General features: G+C 44.8%; 1 protein-coding gene across 1 annotated transcript in view; it reads left to right on the forward strand.

Annotated features, from left to right (window-relative positions):
- Positions 1-20807, forward strand: part of ece2a (endothelin converting enzyme 2a) — a gene marked incomplete at its 3' end in the record, with an annotated part of 141655 nt that overhangs the window by 44314 nt on the left and 76534 nt on the right. Inside the window, exon 3 of the mRNA XM_079529249.1 lies at positions 15512-15795. Within this exon, the coding sequence (XP_079385375.1) occupies positions 15512-15795 (284 nt within the window). The remainder of the gene's footprint in view (positions 1-15511; positions 15796-20807) is intronic.

Genomic DNA, 20807 nt, shown 5'->3' on the forward strand with positions numbered 1-20807 from the left:
AAATGCAGTTAGGATGTTGCTCTCTGGATATCATATCAGGACAGTCCGAGGCAAGTGGTCGTTTCCAGCTGGAGGAAAATCAATTAAGAACTGGACACGCACACACGCACGTTTACATACAGACAGATGCACACACGCACGTTTACATACAGACAGATGCACGCACGCACGTTTACATACAGACAGATGCACGCACGCACGTTTACATACAGACAGATGCACGCACGCACGTTTACATACAGACAGATGCACACACGCACGTTTACATACAGACAGATGCACACACGCACATTTACATACAGACAGATGCACACACGCACGTTTACATACAGACAGATGCACGCACGCACGTTTACATACAGACAGATTCACACACGCACGTTTACATACAGATAGATGCACACACGCACGTTTACATACAGACAGATGCAAGCACGCACGTTTACATACAGACAGATGCACACACGCACGTTTACATACAGACAGACACACACATGCACACATGCAGGAACCCCCTGCATACTTCAGTCCTGATAAATAATGTATCACTGCCCTTAGCAGATGGCAACAATTATTGTTGCTGTCTGCAAGGCAATGTTTCCCCTAATGGGTGGTCTAGGGACCCCCAGTATTCACTGGGGTTAGCATAGTATCACAATCGTTTGAACCACTTTATCCATTCATACGTAGGCTACTAAAAAATTATATATCGAAAGTGTTTGGAAAGTTTTGAATAATTAAAAATGTCTTTCTTTCTTTCTTTCTTTCTTTCTTGCTTTCTTGCTTTTTTTCTTTTCTGGAGGTCCCTGCTGGCACAGAACATTTTCAGATGGGGGTCCGTGCCGTGCGTGGCCAAATATATAAAGAGACTTGACTTGGAAAAAGGTTGAGAACTACTGGTATAAGGAAGCCCAGATATGTTTATGTATAGACGAATCCATGGAGCAGTGCCCTGTAGGCCAGGTGTAGAGCTAATCAGTGCTGCGGTGTAGGGCAGTGTCCTTGACCATAGACCACCGACTATAACTGTCGTGACAACCGGCAAGAATGACACCTCGTCATGTGACACCACCTCATCCACGCACACACTCACACACACACACACACACACACACACACACACACACACACACACACACACACACACACACACACACACACACACACACACACACACACACACACACACACACACACACACACACATGCCACTGTGTCAGCAGGGACAGCCCTTTGGAAACAATACCTGGATGTGAGACGGTTGGGGGGTAGCCTGGCCGTGTTAAGGATCCAAATATTGTACTTTTACTCCACTACATTTATTTGAAAACTTCAGTTACTCGTTACTTTGTAGATTTAGATAATTATTACAAAACATACACTAACCACTTAATTTCAGCCATTTGAAAGATTTGCCGATCTACAAGCTTGATCTAAGCTAGATCTGCTATTTTCTAAATATTTTTATCCATTTGAAAACTTGAAACTGGATAATGAGTACTTTTTGATCCCAATAACTTTGCACATTTTGTACATTTTGAATTCTGGACTTTTACTATTTCTATATTGCATGTATTGATACTTTTACTTGAGTAAAAATTGTGAGTACTTTTGAAAATAATAGTTGAACTCCAAAACTCACGTTGCGAGCTTGGGGTTCCGGCAGTTTTTACGTGCGTGTAATACATCGATTTAAGTCGGTCACTACTAGACTAGCCTCGGAAAACCTCAAACCTTTTTCATTTCTTTGGCCGCAGACCCCATCTGAAAATATGTTGTGCCAGCAAGGATACCTCCCCGACCATACAAGATATAGATATTTCCCCCACATTTCTCTTTTCAAGATTCTTTAAAAATAGCTGATCTACAGTATAAGCTTGTAGATCAGAAGTTTTCAAATAGCCAATGTATGCAGGCCTAGGTTTAATGTGGTCAAATATATGCTATATTAGCACATTTTGTCCACAATTCCACAATTCCACATGCTGTATTGATGTTGTATACCATAGAATAGATGACAGGCAAATGTTGACAGGCAAACGTTGATCAAAATAACAATGTTGAACAATAAGTTAACTCAAAATTAAACTTGTTTCATTTCATAACCTCAAGAGTTAAAGTCTATAAGGGTCCATTGGTTACCAACTCTGCATTTTCAACCAGTGGTCCCCCGACCATTGGTTGAGAACCACTGCTGTAGGGCATCAAAGCTGGTCAGACACACTGTCTCGCCACAGAATGATCACCTCTTCTCTCTCTCTCTCTCTCTCTCTCTCTCTCTATCTCTCTCTCCCGTCAGTATCGTAAACACCCAGCAGGCCCCTCCACTCCTCTGTCTGGGAGCGTGTGGATTTGTATCAAATATCTAGGCCAGCGGTTCTCACACTTTTCAGGCCGTGACCCGCCCTCCAAAATAATCATATTATGTGAACTGGGACCTCCCCCCCCAGCCTGACAAGCACATGTTTTGGAGATATGGCTTATAAAGTGATGTCTTGCAGAGAAACAGCGAGTTGAGAAAACAGGCCTGAAAGGTTCTCTTCTCTGGACTCTATCATTACACCTAGCTAGGCCTATGTGTTTAAGAATTTATTTCATATTTACATGTCGATTTCATCTCTGACATTTTATTTCAGACATGCTCTAGTATAATTGAGTCTGCCTGTGCTATTAACTCCTTTTGGATTAAAAACAAAATGGTGTTTTTCTCCTCTGGTGAAACACTGGAGGCTGTACGATGGCAGCCCCTAAAAAACAAACGGGAGAAAAAAAAAGTTCTCCTTAAATTAGTAATTTAATGATCTGCCCCGTACTGTACTTCATGGAATACTTTGTTTGGTATATTAACTCTGTCGGGTGGAAACCTCACATGTCCAAAACTGTTACTTTTCTGTATTCAAGCGTTTCAAGGTTGTGGATCTGCTACTTTTTATGCTTTTGTGTCTTGCTGTAGCATGATCAAGTAGGGCGTTAATTTTAAAAAATAACAAAAAAAGTTAAAGTATGGAGAATGGCGATACAAGGTTTCTGCCAGACAGCGACGCTGCCTCTCTCTCCATACAGACTTTGTTGCTGATGTGTTGACCCCTAGAGAACGGCATAGGGACAACCCGTACTTTCCCTCTGACGCGTCGGCTCGCATCGCACTGCAGCCTGGCACATTGTCTGAGCGAGCACAGGACAGACAGGATGGCTGGCATATGTCCTCTGCTGCTCCCGCGCTCACGTCAAATACAGTAAGCACATGTCAGGGAGAAATGTGTCTCTGTCCCTTCTCTCTCACAGGCGTGGAAAAAAACAAAACACCACAGCTTCTCCTATGTGAGGCGAGGCAAGAAAAGGCAGTTTAATTTGTATAGCACATTTTAACAACAACAGCAAGACAACTCGATGTGCTTTACATAGAACATCAAGCAATGGATACAGAATTATACAATGACATTAAGAAAGAAAAAGAAAAGAAAAGAAAAGAAAAGAAAAGAAAAGAAAAGAAACTCAATCAAAAGCAGCGGCAAACAGAACGGCCTTTGTTGTGTTTCTAAAAGGTAGTGGCAGCAGACCTTCAGTTTTCTGGGAGTTTGTTCCAGATTGGCTATATGGAGCATAAAAACCAAATGCTTAACAATGAGAAATTAACACGCATCCACCACACATCCAAAAACCTTGTAAGTCATTCACTTTCAAGAATATTTAATCAAAATTTCCCAGACTGCTACGATCTTTTCTTCAAAATAACCAGAAGTAAAAACCGGCTATACAAGGTGTCCCGAGATCGTTATTTGGCACTGTCATCTCTGCTCACAATCTATCTTATCACTGCTATGCCGATGACACTCAACTGTTTCTATCCTTACCCCCCTCTGCTCCTCAGGTGGAAGAGCGCATCACTGCATGTCTGGTTGACATCTCACAGTGGAGGCCTTCTCACCACCTCAAGCTGAACCCAGACAAGACTGAGCTTCTGTTCTTCCCAGTGAAGTCCTGCCTCATGCAGGAGCTAACTATTTCCATATAACGCCTTGGTAACTTCGGTTCCAACAGCCAAGAACCTTGGTGTTGTCCTGGACAGTCAGCTCTCATTCAAATACTCATTCTACCGGCATGCACACTTAAGGCTCTACAATATCCAGAATGCCGCAGCTCGCTTGGTTTTCAACCAGCCAAATTTCTCACATGTCTCCCCCCTTCTCCGCTCCCTCCATTGGCTCCCGGTCGCGGAGTACAAACTATGATGCTAGCCTTCAAAGCAACCATACAGGTACTGTATGGCACCCCATATCTCGCAAGTCTGATCGGACCGTACAAACCCTCTCGCACGCTCAGATCAGCAGGGAACAGGGAACGCAGGGAGGCTGGAAGTACATTCACTAAAAACGCCAGGACAACGCTCCACACATCCCAAACTTTTCTCCCTTCTGGCTCCAAAACTATGGAATGCACTTCCCATTGCAACTTCCCACTGCAGACTCACTCTCAATCTTCCGCCGTAGTCTGAAAACCCACCTCTCCATCTTAGCCCGTAGCACTTGCCCTAGCCTCAACGACCTTACAGGCATATGCAAAGGCACAACTTATGTAATTTTGATCTATAGTGTATACGCATAGTTCTATTATAGATATTCCACTGTTAGGTTCTTAGCTTATGTATGATTCTTGATGACTACTTTTATGTATTTAAATAAATAAACAAATTGCCTAAATTGTATTTAATTCACCCAAAACATAGATTTTGTATCCGTGATCAGCAACGCTTTAGTTATGAGAAGTGAATAAAGCTGGTTTTGATCAAAACACAATCTGGGATAAGAATCCCAAATGGATAAGATAAATGGATTTAAAAAAAGAATGTCCGTAAATTCTTGTTTAATGTTTAATATATATTTGTCATATCTGCAATTTTTGACTATGAACCATAACATAAATTACGTTTTATACGTATATGTTCCAAATGTTCAATGCCAAAAACACGATTAATTGTTAATCGCAATCATTTTGTGTGACAATAAATTGTCCACTTAAATGTGTAATCGTGGCAGCCCTATAGTTGGATCATTGAGTTACATTTCCACCCTGTCAAACTGTACACGGTTCTGTCTGAATCTCTCTCTCTCGCTCTCTCTCTCGCTCTCTCTCTCTCTCTCTCTCTCTCTCTCTCTCTCTCTCTCTCTCTCTCTCTCCCTCTATCTCTCTCACTCTTTGTCTATCTCTCTCTCTCTCTCTCTCTCTCTCTCTCTCTCTCTCTCTCTCTCTCTCTATTTCTCTCACTCTTTGTCTATCTCTCTCTCTCTCTCTCTCTCTCTCTCTTTGTGCATGTGTTCGTGTTCGGTAGCTGTATGTCATACATGTTTCATTAAGATCCGTACTGTTAACAACACGCTCAGCGTTGGCATATGTGTGGCGTACGTGTGTGGCACGTGAGGCTGCTGCTAACTGTGAACTTGTAAAGACACAGACACGCACGCACTTTCTCACACACACACACACACACACACACACACACACACACACACACACACACACACACACACACACACACACACACACACACAGTGGCTGGGAGTGTGTAATTAGTGTGAGCATTGAGGTGCTAACGAGCAGCAGCCACATGTTAGCAGCAGAGGTGTCGAAATGGCAGCATGCTTCCTTCCGGAAGTCACAGTCTCACTCACCTGTCTCACTGCCTTTCACCCTGTCTCACTGCTCATAATGCATCCATCCCTATAGCCTACATACAGTACATTATCCATAATATGAACTAAATACGGTACATTCTAAACACATAGAAACATATTTGTAGAGATGCACAATATTGACATTTAGGACGATATCAATATCCGGTAATTTGCACGGTCAAATTGGCCGATACAGATATATTGCATTATTATATATTATATTTTCATTTTCAAAGCCATTAACAGTCACATTATTATTGCGCAAACAAAAATTTGATATCCATTAGGCCACGGTCCGACTGGGACCCCAATCTATATAGACTACTATAATTTAAGGTAAGCTAAATTTATTTATAAAGCGCCTTTCAAAACAAATGTTACAAGGTGCTGTACAATAAATAATATGAAATAAAACAAGAGCATCACATGGACCAACAATTTAAAAAATACACAGTACATAGATATACAATATTACATGCAGCTTTTTAAAGGCATCGACAGACTCTGCCCTCCTTAAGGAAAGTGGTAGTTCATTCCATAAGGTACTGTAGGGTCTACGAACGAAGTGTTCTCACATTAAAGGTGTAGTGAAATGAAAAATACGTTTTTCACACTTTTAGACCATATCCGTGTGACAAATTCACATTTTTGTGTGCTTTTATATCAAAATTCCATAAAAATGGACTTCCTGAAAACGAAAACGTGCTGCGTGATGACGTGTCGAGGCCCACATCGATAAAAGCCAATAAAAATGAAGCTCACCCGTTTAATTCCCCATATCTCCGCATCCGTCCAGCACTGGCAGCACAGCTGCTACTGATTACAGAAATCCTCCGTTTTTATTCCCATTCAAGATAACATCCAGACAGTGTATTACTCGGTTTCAACGTAATCATCACGCTAAAATATGTATCTCAAAACATTATAGGGTAGAAATAAGCCACATAACAGTAAACTGGTACAGCATGGCCGTCTATCTGATTTGTAAACAAACACACACCATGCGCTGCATATAGCATAGCAACCTTCCTAAGCTACCGTCCCATCGCCTGAAAGGATGCAACGCTCTGATTGGTTCAGAAACTTCAGACCGGTGTTTCAACTTGAAACCGTTTGATACTTCAAAATAAAATGTCCACCATTTCCGTTGCACTACGCCTTTAACCTTGCGGGATAATAAATCAGTTAAATATATTGGAGACAGCCCGTGGAGAGCTTTAAAAGTGATTAACAAAAGGTTAAAAACAATTCTGCAGTCGATTGGAAGACAATGTAAAGCGGCAAGCACTGGAGTGATATGAGAGGGAGACCTTCTAAAAGTATTAGTTAAAAGTCTGGCAGCCGCATTCTGCACCAGCTGGATGCGGTGCATTGAGGAGCGACTAAGAGTAGTGAATAGTGAATTACAATAATCCAACCGGGAGGAAATAAAAGCATTTATACGTTTTTCCAAATCTTGAGGGGTTAAAAGAGACGTGGGCCCAGGCCGGCGATCCCGGCAAACTTTACTGTGTGTGTGTGTGTTTTTTTTTATTGATTGAAAATGTTATTAACAGTTTGCAGAACTACAGTACATTTCAAGCACAAACTCAATACAAAGGCTGTTAACTGTGAGTGGACGACCCAATTAAGCATTACACTTGTTTACAACAGGGTCCACCATGTTCAATTCATCAAAACATTTAGAGACTTACAAATAGACACTTCTATATAGACAAAGAACAGAACAGGAATTCATCCCCATCTCCCTCCCTGTTTCCTGTCTACCTTACTGTAATCAATAAAGGCATGACCCCCCACCCCCAACGTGGTTCAAAGTTCATTTGATGGTCAAATAAAACTCCTAAGTTCTTTGAAACTTTTGTAAAGTGTGCTGATGAAGGAACCAAGGACCAAATGGACCCGTTTGGTTGCAGCTTTTACACCCTGATTTACGCTCTAGACCACCAGATGTGTAGCGTGCCTGCTCTGCTACAACACACTCCTTGTCTATACATATATATATATATATTCTCGTGCCACTCACAGACAGCAGCAGCATGTAGGACAGTAAAACACGATTATATTGACGTCATTTCAACATTTAAACGTACAATGCTCAGTCCCATACAGATTCTTCCGGGCCCAGTCAGTCAACACTAGGTATAAAATAGCTCAAGGCTGTATTGCTGATTACTTAGCTTAGGACCCCCGCAGTGGTGTCCGGTTAGAACTTAAACCAGGATGCTTTGACTTCTGCCTTCTCCCTGAAGCCGACCCTCTATATATTCTCCGACCAGGCTTGTCACGATGACTAGGCCAGTTAGATCTATCCATATATGGTTCTATCCATATATGGTTCTACCATATCTATCGATATCAGCACTAGGTCGGCTCGGGCCCAAATATAGGGATTGTCATACTAAACATGTCATATATCATATAGCCCAACGTCCTAGTCAGAGTCTTCGTTACAGCCACCCCAGATTTCACGTTGAAATCTATGCCGCATCCAGAAGACTCAGACAATTGTCCTTTCTTTCGGCTAGGTTCTAACAGGCCAGGCCTGGTAGTTATCCAGCAAGGGAAGCTCTCGAAGATGTTAATCTCTCTCCATTAGTCTGCTCACAATCCAAGCTATTTGGCGATCAATGCTCCCTCAATATTATTGACTTGGTTTGGCTGTACGGCAGGAGATACCTCGGAGGATACAGCCACCCCGTGCAAAACTTGAGGATCTCTCATGATTCTGATACGCAACTCTTCAGGTTGACCCTTCAATCCGACCTGCTTGGCAACTGTGTGTAACAAAATGGTTCGCCCCCGAACCATCATCCAGAACTGCATATACTTCCATTACTTTGCCACAATTGCAAATTAGAACTTTGCACACCTTTAACATTTCTCCCTTTAGGCGGTGGATAGCCCACATACAAGGACTCTCCTGCTATAGTCAAGATTGCTGGCTGCGGTAATTCCTCTTGTAAATCCTGTCCCGTCTCGATCTTAGGTGTCCTAGGGTTCCGCAAGTTCATCTGCTCTCCGGTTCAACCGGGTCCGGCTCCTATTAATACTGTGAAAAGCCAGAGGGTGCCTTCCACCACAGTTCACTCCTAGTCTGTAGTTTACAGTTTCTTGCCTGATGACGACGTCCATTGCTGATAACACAGCTTCATCTGTCATATCAAATCTCGTTTCGCCATTAAACTCAGTCGTTTGAACCTGCCGCATACCCAAAGATGGTGTGTGCCGCTATTACAGTACTGACAATACGGCTTCTTGCCGTCTTGCTGGTTACTTGGTGTACGATCGGCAGAGTTGGGTGCTACTACCGTACCATGCATGATGACTGTTCGTCTCCGGTTATGCTCATGGTCATTTCTGCGAGAGTGACCGTCCAGCCTCCTTGCTGGACTACTTCGGTCCCTATGAACCTGGACTTCTGGTCTGTCAGCTTGCACTTTCATCTCGATATCCTATCGGTGAACGAAGCCTCTGCCGTCCTCCGACTGCTCCAACATCTATGGGAGGGTTGATATAGCTCCGATGCCCTTGCATCCTCATGCTGTCCAGACAATGCTCTCATGATATCCACCAGAGCCTTCTGGCCCCAATGACATATCAAGCTCTAAGTGAAAGCCTTCGTTACACTCTGCCACCCCCAGATTTCCCATGGAAATCTGTACCATATCTAGAAGGCTTGAACAGTAGACCCCTCAGGCCACCCCAATACAAGCATACGGAGGCTTGAACATCAAGCGTCAGCCATTCAGACCACCCCATTGAGGGCGTCCCCTGTCAATGGGTCAGAGTCAGCCAATCCATGCAGTTCCAGTTTGAAGTAACACCCTCTTGACCGTATCAAAGGTGGTCCACAGCTTCGGACCCAGGCTTCTACAACACCACGCCATCACTTCAACCCTGGCGTATACAACACGACGCCATCACTTCGACCCTGGCGTCTACAACACGACGCCATCACTTCAACCCTGGCGTCTACAACACGACGCCCTCACTTCGACCCTGGCGTCTACAACACGACGCCATCACTTCAACCCTGACGTCTACAAGACCACGCCACCACTTCGACCCTGGCGTCTACAACACCACGCCACCACTTCGACCCTGGCGTCTACAACACGACGCCATCACTTCAACCCTGACGCTACTTTCAGGGAGGTGATCATATCCAGTGCTCTCTCTCTCTCTCTCCTGCACATCACCAGTGCTCTGCACATCACCAGTGCTCTCTCTCCTGCACATCACCAGTGCTCTCTCTCTCCTGCACATCGCCAGTACTCTGCACATCACCAGTGCTCTCTCTCCTGCACATCACCAGTGCTCTCTCTCCTGCACATCACCAGTGCTCTCTCTCCTGCACATCACCAGTGCTCTGCACATCACCAGTGCTCTCGCTTTCCTGCACATCACCAGTGCTCTCACTTTCCTGCACATAACCAGTGCTCTCTGACTCTAAGGGCCGGGGAGGTCTCCCGGCTCCGAGATTCTGGCATCCAGATTCTGGTAACAGGGTGGGTGGGTCTCACAGCTTCGAGACGCTGCTGCTCACCTAGGGAGCAGCCAGGACCGCCAGAGCGTTCATGCTCTGGCGGCAACAGAGTGGGTCTCACAGCTTCGAGACCCTGCTGCTCACCTAGCGGAGCAGCCAGGACCGCCAGAGCGTTCATGCTCTGGCGGCAACAGAGTGGGTCTCACAGCTTCGAGACCCTGCTGCTCACCTAAGGAGCAGCCAGGACCGCCAGAGCGTTCATGCTCTGGCGGCAACAGAGTGCATCTCACCGCTTCGAGATGCTGCTGCTCACCTGCGGAGCAGCCAGGACTGCCAGAGTGTTCAGACTCTGGCAGCGACTGGGTTACCATCTGGTTAGAATCTTGCCACTGAGTCATAGAAGCTACTCAAGGTATATGGGTTGTAAAGCCAGATACCTTGGTTCGTATGTGTCTGGAAGACTTCAGCATCCCGTTACTGCGGTAAGCCCTAATCCGGCTCGAAGGACCATATAAAATAGCTCAAGGCTGTATTGCTGATTACTTAGCTTAGGACCCCCGCAGTGGTGTCCGGTTAGAACTTAAACCAGGATGCTTTGACTTCTGCCTTCTCCCTGAAGCCGACCCTCTATATATTCTCCGACCAGGCTTGTCACGATGACTAGGCCAGTTAGATCTATCCATATATGGTTCTATCCATATATGGTTCTACCATATCTATCGATATCAGCACTAGGTCGGCTCGGGCCCAAATATAGGGATTGTCATACTAAACATGTCATATATCATATAGCCCAACGTCCTAGTCAGAGTCTTCGTTACACTAGGCATGCCACGGTATGAGATTTTACAGTACGGTACGGTGCCGCTATTGAAAACCTATACCTCGGTATTCCACGGTATTTATATTAAAAAAATAATAATAAAAAAAGATTGCCCCCCCCCCCCCCCCCCCCCGCACCTATGTCTAGTGACTACCCCCACCTCCTTATAAGCCCTTCTTTGTTCCCCAACCTGTAGGCCTACATATCTTATTTATTTATTTTTCCCTTTTTATGATCATTTGAATTTTGTTATTTGTCATGTGACTTGTCATGATTATGAATTGGTTACCCAGGACCGAATGGAAACAAGACTGCAAGGACTTTTTTCAGTGATCCCTTTGGACATTGACTGTACCCTATACTGATTACATTTCTGCCAATAAAGTATTCAATCAATGAATCAATAGTTATTCCCCACTGTATTTCACTGTACTATGGCTCCCCCTAATGGCCGTTTTGTACCCTGCACGCTGTAATGCAATATGTGCATGCTCGCAACTGCGCGCCTCTGTGTTGTTGACACTTGACAGTTCACACTTTTAGTTTAGTACATGTGGAAATATGGAATATACAATTGGATCTGGGTGTCTTTCAGCAACACTAACTCAAAGGTAGGAAGCAACTTTTCAATCTACTGCAGCTGTGTGGCGAAAATAAACGTTTTGCCTTAGTCTGGGAGTGGAGTTGCACTGCATGCGCGCAGCATGCACCGCCCACCAACGCTGTATTAAAATACCGTAAACTCGGAAATCTCACGGTATCAACACCGTGGCTGTTCCTGTCGCGGTATTACCGAAATTCGGTAAACCGCGGCATGCCTAGTCAACACAGAGTCTGTGACCGCCAACTGCTTGTGAAACAAGACTCGTAACAATAACAGCAGATGCAGGGAACGTCTTAACCTGAACAGTTAAGACGTTGAGTGGTAACGTTAAGACTAAGAAACTGAGATATAGTGCAGGGTTTCTCAAAGTGGGTGCCTTGACGCATGCCTCAGCATTTGTTTTTACGTCAGGATACCGCAGAATACTTTGATAATATTTGGAATTCATCAATATCACTTCAGTTTAACCACTTAGACCCTCTAGACTTAGTAAATCAGACCTATACTGTACTTGCTGCGTTATTTTAGTTTTTTCAATCTAATCTAATCCCTTTTCCAAAAATATCCAAAATCAACAAGCTCACAATGTGACAAGTTGTGAGCTTGTAGATCGGCTATTTTTGGCAAATGTTACCCCCAGAATAGGAATGCTGGGTTCAAGTAGTTAAACGTCAAATACAGTTATTTTCAATCTGTCGTAATAGATATTCTCTCAAGTTTTCTCTTTACACTAGCCCTTCGCAGTCGGCCACCGGCCTACTTGGGAACGATGCAACTTGGGAACCTAATGATATAAGTTATCATAGCACCCGTTTTAACTGTCAGCCGGTGTCCCACATGGAGATCTGTGTATGTGCCTGTGTACCTGTGTGTGAAGACTGCAAACTGAAAAGTGTACTTGGCAATCAATTCGGCCCACTGGCAGAGCCTGATTGGTTGAGCCTCAATTGGCTGAGGCAGAGGCTGGAAATAGAGCACCGAAGTCCTGACGTCACTGTCAGTAGAGGGCGTCAGTCCCCAGGTTCGTGTACTTTTTTTTGCATTGTAATCTCCATAGGGGAATTTTAGATCGCCTCATATAAGAACTGTGTTTGAAAAATAAACCGATCACCCCGGCCTTTTCACTCATATGGATATGAAGCATCGACAAGCATCGTGGAAATGTACAAATATACCCAAAGAGTAACAAAATAAGCGTTAGAAACGAGCCAAACAACCCAGAGACTACATTTCCGGGTAGGCGGTTGGCTGCATCTGCCCGTCGCACAACAGAAACTGAATATTAATTACGTTTATTTTTTATTTTATTTTATTGATATTTAATGTTTCGTGGTTAGTACGTGTCGAGTCACCACCAGCTGAGCTTACGTCAACGAGGAATCTCAGGAACGCAATGTGTTGACAGCTGGGCATGACGTATATTAGCAGCGACATTGCCTTCATATGTAGTTTCAAGGCTTTTGCGGCCACATTAATTCCATTTTCTCCAGAAACTGGCTGTATCAAATATGAATGGAAATCATTAACGACTCACAGCCACTCCCCTGACAGAAAGGCCGGGGTGGTCGGTTTATTTTTCAAACACAGTTCTTATATGAAGCGACCTAAAATCCCCCTATGGAGATTACAATGCAAATAAAAAAATACATGAACCTGTGTGTTGGCACCCTCTACTGAAAGTGACGTCAGACTTCGGTGCTCTATTGCACAGGTGAAAGGAGTTGGCCTCATTAGGCCCACTGGCAGAGCCTGGCCCAGGTGAAAGGAGTTGGCCTCATTAGACCCACTGGCAGAGCCTGACCAGAGCCTTTTGTGGTGGTTCTGGAGAACCGTGGGTCCGTCCGATACCTGGCCCTGCACTCCCTGTGGGGGTGTAGACCATGTGTGTCGAATGTGAAGTCGGTGGGGCAAACGGTTGTCGAGTTACGTGCATTACAACCGTACACACACGTACGCATGTACGCAGAGACGTGGCGCATTTATAGTAGGATATTAAAGGGGAATACCACTCATTTTCAACATTTTACAATGTCATTTGATTTTTTCATACCTCCAGTTCTATGAAACACAGAATGGGGGGACTTTTTATTATTCCCACACAACAGCTCAAAGGTATATTAATAACTGTAAAATAGCTCGAACCAGTGCTGATTATTTCGTTAGGACCCGCTACAGTGGTGTTCGATACGAACTTAACCGGGATGTGGAAACCTCTACTTCAATGCTCTACGAGTTGCTTAGCCATTAGCCAGTTATTCTGTCTCATCTAGAAGACTCGTACCCAAGGTAATACAAGCCATTCAAGGTATATGGGTTGTAAAGCCAGATACCTTGATTCGTATATGTTGACCTGTTGGAGATACCGCGTGCGTTGCCTGGAATCAGGTTTAGAAGCCATGGGAGCCACCTTTTATGCTGTGCAAGTCTAGTGTTACGATGATGTCACCACAGTGTATATCCATCTTTGGAGTTTCTACATTAATCTGATGTCAGCGCTGGATATCGCTGTTGTCTCCATATATGGGACTATGGGTTATCCCATATATGGAACTCTAAGTGAAAGCCTTCGCAACAATAACATTGTAAAATGTTGAAAATGAGTGGTATTCCCCTTTAAGTACCGTAATATGACATAAATATGTATGTAAGGTTCTAAAATTTGACATATGTAAGGTTCTTAAATTTGACAATGTCATTCAGGGGTGCCGTGGATGAAAGAGTTATTTATAGGGCTGCCCTGAGCCAATATGGTTTGAGAAGCACTGAGCTATAGCACTGTGGGAGACGCCTCAGGCTGAGCTCCAAGGAATGCACGGGAACAAGCACTACATCAAGACATGTCTCACAGCGAGGGCTTTCACAAGGTCATGGGTGAGAGAAACAGAGAGAGATGGAGAGAGATAGAGGGAGAGACTCAAAACCACCGCACGATCAGTACCAAAGTTAATGTGCATGCTGGCAATAGGCCAAGGAAGCAATTATAGAATATTCTTTGCTGAGTGGATATTTTTCCCAATCTCAGATCCACACATGCCATCCCGTCCTTCCATGTTTGGGCAAGACTGATCATTGTGACATTTTCAATTTCACTGTTTCTTTACATCTACACAGTGAGTACATGCTCGAAATGTGTCGCAATGTGAGCTTTTTGAGGACGGCACAGCTGTCAAATACTATAGGATTAGGAATTAAATACTGACATAGTTACTTCGTTTTTGTTACTTTAGGAAAGCCTCGTTTGTGTTTTTATTTCAGTCAATGTAGGTGACACCCGGGGGTGACACATCAAAGAAAGAGGGTGTCCTGTTTGTGGAGAGAGTTATGACTAGAGGTGATCCACCTTGGGCCAGGAGGTTCCCATCACCCCTCTGTCCTGTACTCTGTCAAACAGACCAGTGTGTTTGTGACTGGTTAGCTGCTGTGTGTGTGTGTGTGTGTGTGTGTGTGTGTGTGTGTGTGTGTGTGTGTGTGTGTGTGTGTGTGTGTGTGTGTGTGTGTGTGTGTGTGTGTGTGTGTGTGTGTGTGTGTGTGCGTGCGTGTGCGTGTGCGTGTGCGTGTGCGTGCGTGTGCGTGCAGTGAATCAATAACAGTAGACCCGACACCTGATGGACTGTCACGGTCTGGTATACTGTGTGTTGTGTGTCACCTCAATCACAAGGCGGAGGGGGGCATTGATCGCGGTCCCTGTCGTCATGGATCAGTGTGGTGCTTTAATCAGGTGTTGGGACTATATTGATCCATGCTGGTTTTAGTCATTCAGAAATGGGGACTGATCAATCACATTGAAAGTTTGACTCACCCACAGAGTAATGTATTTACATTGTCCTCTCCCATCCTCTCCTCTCCCATCCTCTCCTCTCATCACCTCTCCAATCCCATCATCTCTCCTTTCCTCCTCTCCTCTCCCCTCCTCTCCCCTCCAGGCTGTGGTAACAGTACAATGAGCAGTGAGATGTATGGTGCCGGCTACCACTCCATCACTAACATCGACTACTCCTCGGTGTGCATCGAGGCCATGCGTGCCAGGCACGCCCACTGCCCGGGCATGAGCTGGCAGCGGATGGACATGCGCCAACTGGCCTTCCCCGACGCCACCTTCCACGTGGTCCTGGAGAAGGCCACACTGGACGCGCTGATGGTGGACGAGAAGAACCCCTGGAAGGTGTCCCCGCACACTGCCTGTCTCATTCACCAGACGTTAAAGGAGGTAGGATTGAAGGGGGGTGTTTTCAGGAACGTGCATACATAGAAAAGTGCCCTGCCCTCTTCAGACCATGAATTTCAGCATTTACTTATAGGGCATAGCAGTGGTGGCTTTTTTCTGGAGCTTGTAGATCGGCTATTTTCAGCATGCAAGTAACTCTAAAATTAGTCATTACGATACCATCAACCACATTTTAGTCTAACACTCAAATCAAATGTGACTAAAATGCAATGAAAATGTATTCAAAAGACTGACTAAAACTAAATCAAAACTTGCTGTCTAAATCAACACTAGTTGAGAGTGGCACACTGCAAATGGCAGATCTACAAGCTCCCTCCTTTTGTCGCTCCCATGCACGTGCACGTTCATGCTTGTCTTACGCACACGGCCTCCCGCCGTCGGGGCTGAATTGTGTTGAACTCGTCACTATGTGATGCGTAGCAATACTCCCATTCACATGAAAATACTGTTGTAATGGCAGTTTATCTGTTGTAAATGTAATGGGGGAGTTTATCTGTGAATGACTCCAGCGTTCATCCGATGCGTCACCCCTTCACAGCTACACATCACATCTCTACACACACAGCCCTTCACTCTCAGCATCAAGTACCATTGAGCTGTTGACTACAATAGCCCTCACAGCACTGCCAGTGTTTCAATATGACAATGATCATCATTGTTATTCATGAATAATGACCGCTGAACTCAATGACAGACCACTGTCCAATCAAATAAGAATCCTGCTCCTATTAATATGCGTTGCTTGCTTTTGTGCCGTATGCAACATGGCAGCTATGACGCTGACACGCAATGACATTTACAGCTAGACATTGCTCTCAAGAATGTTTATAAAAAACATTTGAAGTCAGAAATAGACAAAGCGGTAACCAAATATTGATTATATTCCTGTTGTTTTCCGAGGCGACACCTTGCACTGGACACACCTCGCATAAATTAATGGACTAGCCTGCTTTAATTACCATAAGCAACGAAAAACATTTTCCGTGTTGTAGTTACATTTGGGTCAATCTATTAATTTCTTCAATAAGTAGCCAGGTAATAAGCGGGATAATCAATGGGGAGCAGGTCATTATTGAGAAGTAAACCTCTCCGGGGTGATGAAGACCCCTTCGCATCTAATCACTCCATGGGCTTTATTTCTAAATCAATGGAGACTGGGGAGCACCCGATTAATTAATGAATTATCGCTATAGCATAATATTCCTACTTCCATTATTGTCCGTCAGGCTGGTAAATGGTGCATTTATATTAGATTGTGCATTACATTCACCCTTCAAGCACACATTCACACACAGTCTCTGACTCTCCTGGAAGATTTGAGAGGCAGAGACTTCAGTAGGCCAAGGAAGTATTCTAATTGGCCTCATGGTGGCGCTATAACACTTCATGTTTTGGCCTATATGGCTGTTCACATCAAGCATGATAACTATAACTAGACAATAACGTTTCAGGTCAAATTTAAGTGTGCCTACATCACGCTAAGTCTCTGCTATGTGGCTATGGTAAACCATGTGGATGCTAGGGTGTAATTAAGGTAAAACATGTGGTTGGCGGGGTAAATCTGGTGCAGGTTGCTATGGTAAAACCATTGTGATGAGGCAGTGGTTGCCATGTCTAACAGATGGTTGTAAAACGCTTGGTGCTAGGGTCTAATCAGTGTTTTCTATGGTACTTCAAACTGGGCGAGCGTATCGCCAAGGGCCAGTGGGAGTGATATGCTGAGAGGGAAGTCAGTGGAAACGGCGGTTGTACCAAACATGTTTATACATCCGCTAATCCCCAAATATGGACTTCCCTGATGTCATCAATATGACATCATAGTTCTGACACGCTAGATTGGCCTGGACTCCATATTTGGGTATTGCTGACACAGAACTCCATTATGGGCATAAAAAGGGACAGACACAGTCACAGATACACATCTCAAACTGGACAGGTTAAGCAATATAGCTCTGCTCATGGCATAGGAAAAATATCTCCTTTGTTCTCTCATAAATAACGTTTTTTTTAAACTTTATAAATACTATATGAGATCAACGACATCTGCGCAAAACTATGACCAGCACACCATGTCAGGGACTAATAATGTCTGGGCTCGCACCCGCGAAAAGCTGAGGCGATTCCCGGAGCTGTTTGCACAGTGTGCAAGAGAGGCAGCGGCTTACGGGCAGTGTGTGGCAGCCACGACTACGGGCGGAGAGGAGCTGAAGAAGCACGCGTGTGCCAAGGAGTTTGAGGCACTGAAATGTTGCTTTGCAAATGCAGCCAAGAAAGGAGCAAAACTAACATGAATGTTCTTTGAATGGATTGTCTTTCTTGATACGTTTACTGTACGTCTTCTGACAGACATACTATAGGGGTTGGAACATGCATCCAGCAAGCCCAACTCAGTAGTTACTCAGTGGCACCACACAAAGGAACGGGTGAACATGTACTGTATGTCGGACATTACTATTACTAACCCTACCCCAAACCTAAACATAACCGCAAGCACGTCGCAACGCATGTCGGACCAAAGAAAACGTCACTTTATCCGCAAAAAAAGTTGTTTGCGGTGGACACAAAAATTATATGAGCAGGATTTGAACCCACTCAAGGCGAGGCTTCCCTCCCCCATCCTCTCCCATATTTTTCGGAGATATATAAGCTGAGGGTGGATTTCACCCAACACCTGTACCCCCAGCAGCGTTTGTGGCTGTACGGTGTGAGGAATAGTGGTGGAAAGACAGGAACGAGGGAGAGACGGGGAGTGACACGTGGCCGAGGCCGTCTGGCTTGGGAGTCGAACCCGCGACACGCCATCCGGCTGGCTTGGCAGCCTAGGTGCCCACTGCCCAGATGGTTGAGCTAACTGTCTGGGCCCTTAAGTACAATTTTGAGGTATTTGTACTTTACTTGAATATTTACAATTTCGAGGCAAACAGGGTATACTTTGTGTGTGAGTGTGTGAGTGAAAGTGTGTGTGGGGCGGTAGGGGGACAGGCCCTGAAATCCTCTCCTACCGATCACTACAGTTTGCAGCTCCATGCTGATTAATTCAGGGATCTCCAAATATGGGCATAAAAGGGATGCAATGCATTGTGAGCTTGTAGATCTGCTATTTTCAAAAGGCTGAAATGTATACTGTAGTTGTAGTGGTTAATGTATGTTTTGTAATAATCTAATCTATCTACAAAGTAACTAGTAACTAAAGATTGTAATTGCGACTGTAGGTCACAGATTACTATGAAAACCTGAAAAACCTGTCAGTCCGTCGTTCTGTCCATCACACCACCATATATGGCCGTCAGTCCCTCACGCCTCGTGACATCACGTGTTGGAGATGCCTGAAGTCTTTTTGACTGAAATGCATTATATTGATGGGCAACATATATGGTTCTCCATAAATGGACATAAAGGGGTTAAGGACACACATATGTAGAGATCTCCATATATGGGAATATTATCATGCCCATATATGGGCATATACTGATGACATCATGGATCTCCATATATGGGCATAACAGTAGTATTGGTGGTTCAACATAAGTGTCCTCTAGAGTATAAAAATACTTTAATGTCTTGGAACCCTGTTTTGTAATTAATTTGTATTATTTATGGTGTCTAATTATTGACATAATTATTACTCTGCAAATGCACTGTCAATACTTGCATTATGTAGCCCTGATGATCACTCTGATATCACTCTGGGACATCATGCATTCACCATGTGTTGAGCGAGTTAGATAGATGATGACATCACTCTGACCTCACTCTGGGACAACGTGCACTCACAATGTGTTGAGAGAGAGAGAGTTGGTTAGATGATGACACACTCTGACATCACTCTGACATCACAAGTTCACATGTGTTAAAAGAGAGAGTTAGATGACACACGCATCACTCTGTGACATCACAAGCCCACAGGAGAGACAGTCGAGTTGGATTGTGTCCTTTTGTTCCAGAAGAACGTAACTTTTGTCTCTCATTGATTGAAATACCAATGACTTCTGTTTTGAAAACACTGCGAGGTTCCAAGAAAGCCTCAAAGTTCCAGTTTGTCGCGTCCTACCAGGACCTGGTGGTGGAATGCAACGAGAAATGGCAACCGGACAAGCTAAGGGTGGTGTGGACGCGGGGGAACAGGCGTGTGTGCTCCCAGCTCCACAGTTGGCAGGCTAACATTACCAACCCATGCAGAGGCATGGTGGTGTGGTCGGTGCCGGAGAACGTTGAAATCTCTGTCACGCTGTTCAAGAAGCCCGATGCAGATGAGTTTGAGGATAAAGACTGGACCTTTGTCATCGAGAGTGTGAGCAAGAACGGGCATCGTAAGGCGCTGGCATCGGCCTGCGTAAACCTCAAGCAGTTTGCCTGCCCCGCCCCCAGCCACGCCGACCTGCTGCTGAAGCTGAAGCTGAAGTCGGTCAAGATAGCGGAGGCCACGCTCAAACTGTCCCTGGCGTGTTTCTTTGTCCGAGAAGGAAAATCCACCGACGAAGACATGCAGAGTCTGGCCAGCGTGATGAGCACCAAACCCTGCACATACATCACTAACCTTGACGCTTTAAATGAGAGCAACAAGGAGGAGGACAAGGAGTCTATCGCTGTTTCTGGGTTAACTTCCCCCCTGGGCCAAGAGGACATGGAAATGTCTCTCTGTACGACCAGGCAGCAGGAAGAACTCGCAATGAGTCTGGAGGAGGAGGATGGAGGAAGTTCCTTAGAAGTCCCACCTCCTAGGACCAAAGCATTCACCTCGGGACTGCATCAGGTGAAAGACGCAGAGATGGTGTGGAAGAAAACAGAGAACACGACTCCAGATTGTCAAGGAGCAGTAGAGTCCCAATCACCTCCACAACAGGAAGTGGAGAAAACAACCTCGGAAATTCAGAGAGAAGTACAGCTCCGAACTCCACCCCAACAGGAAGAAGAGGAGAAAATTACCTCAGAAAGTCGGAGAGAAGTACAGCTCCAAACACCACCCCAACAGGAAGAAGAGGAGAAAATAACCT

The sequence above is a fragment of the Electrona antarctica genome (genome assembly GCF_951216825.1).
Source record: "Electrona antarctica genome assembly, chromosome: 19".
Taxonomy (NCBI): Eukaryota; Metazoa; Chordata; class Actinopteri; order Myctophiformes; family Myctophidae; genus Electrona; species Electrona antarctica.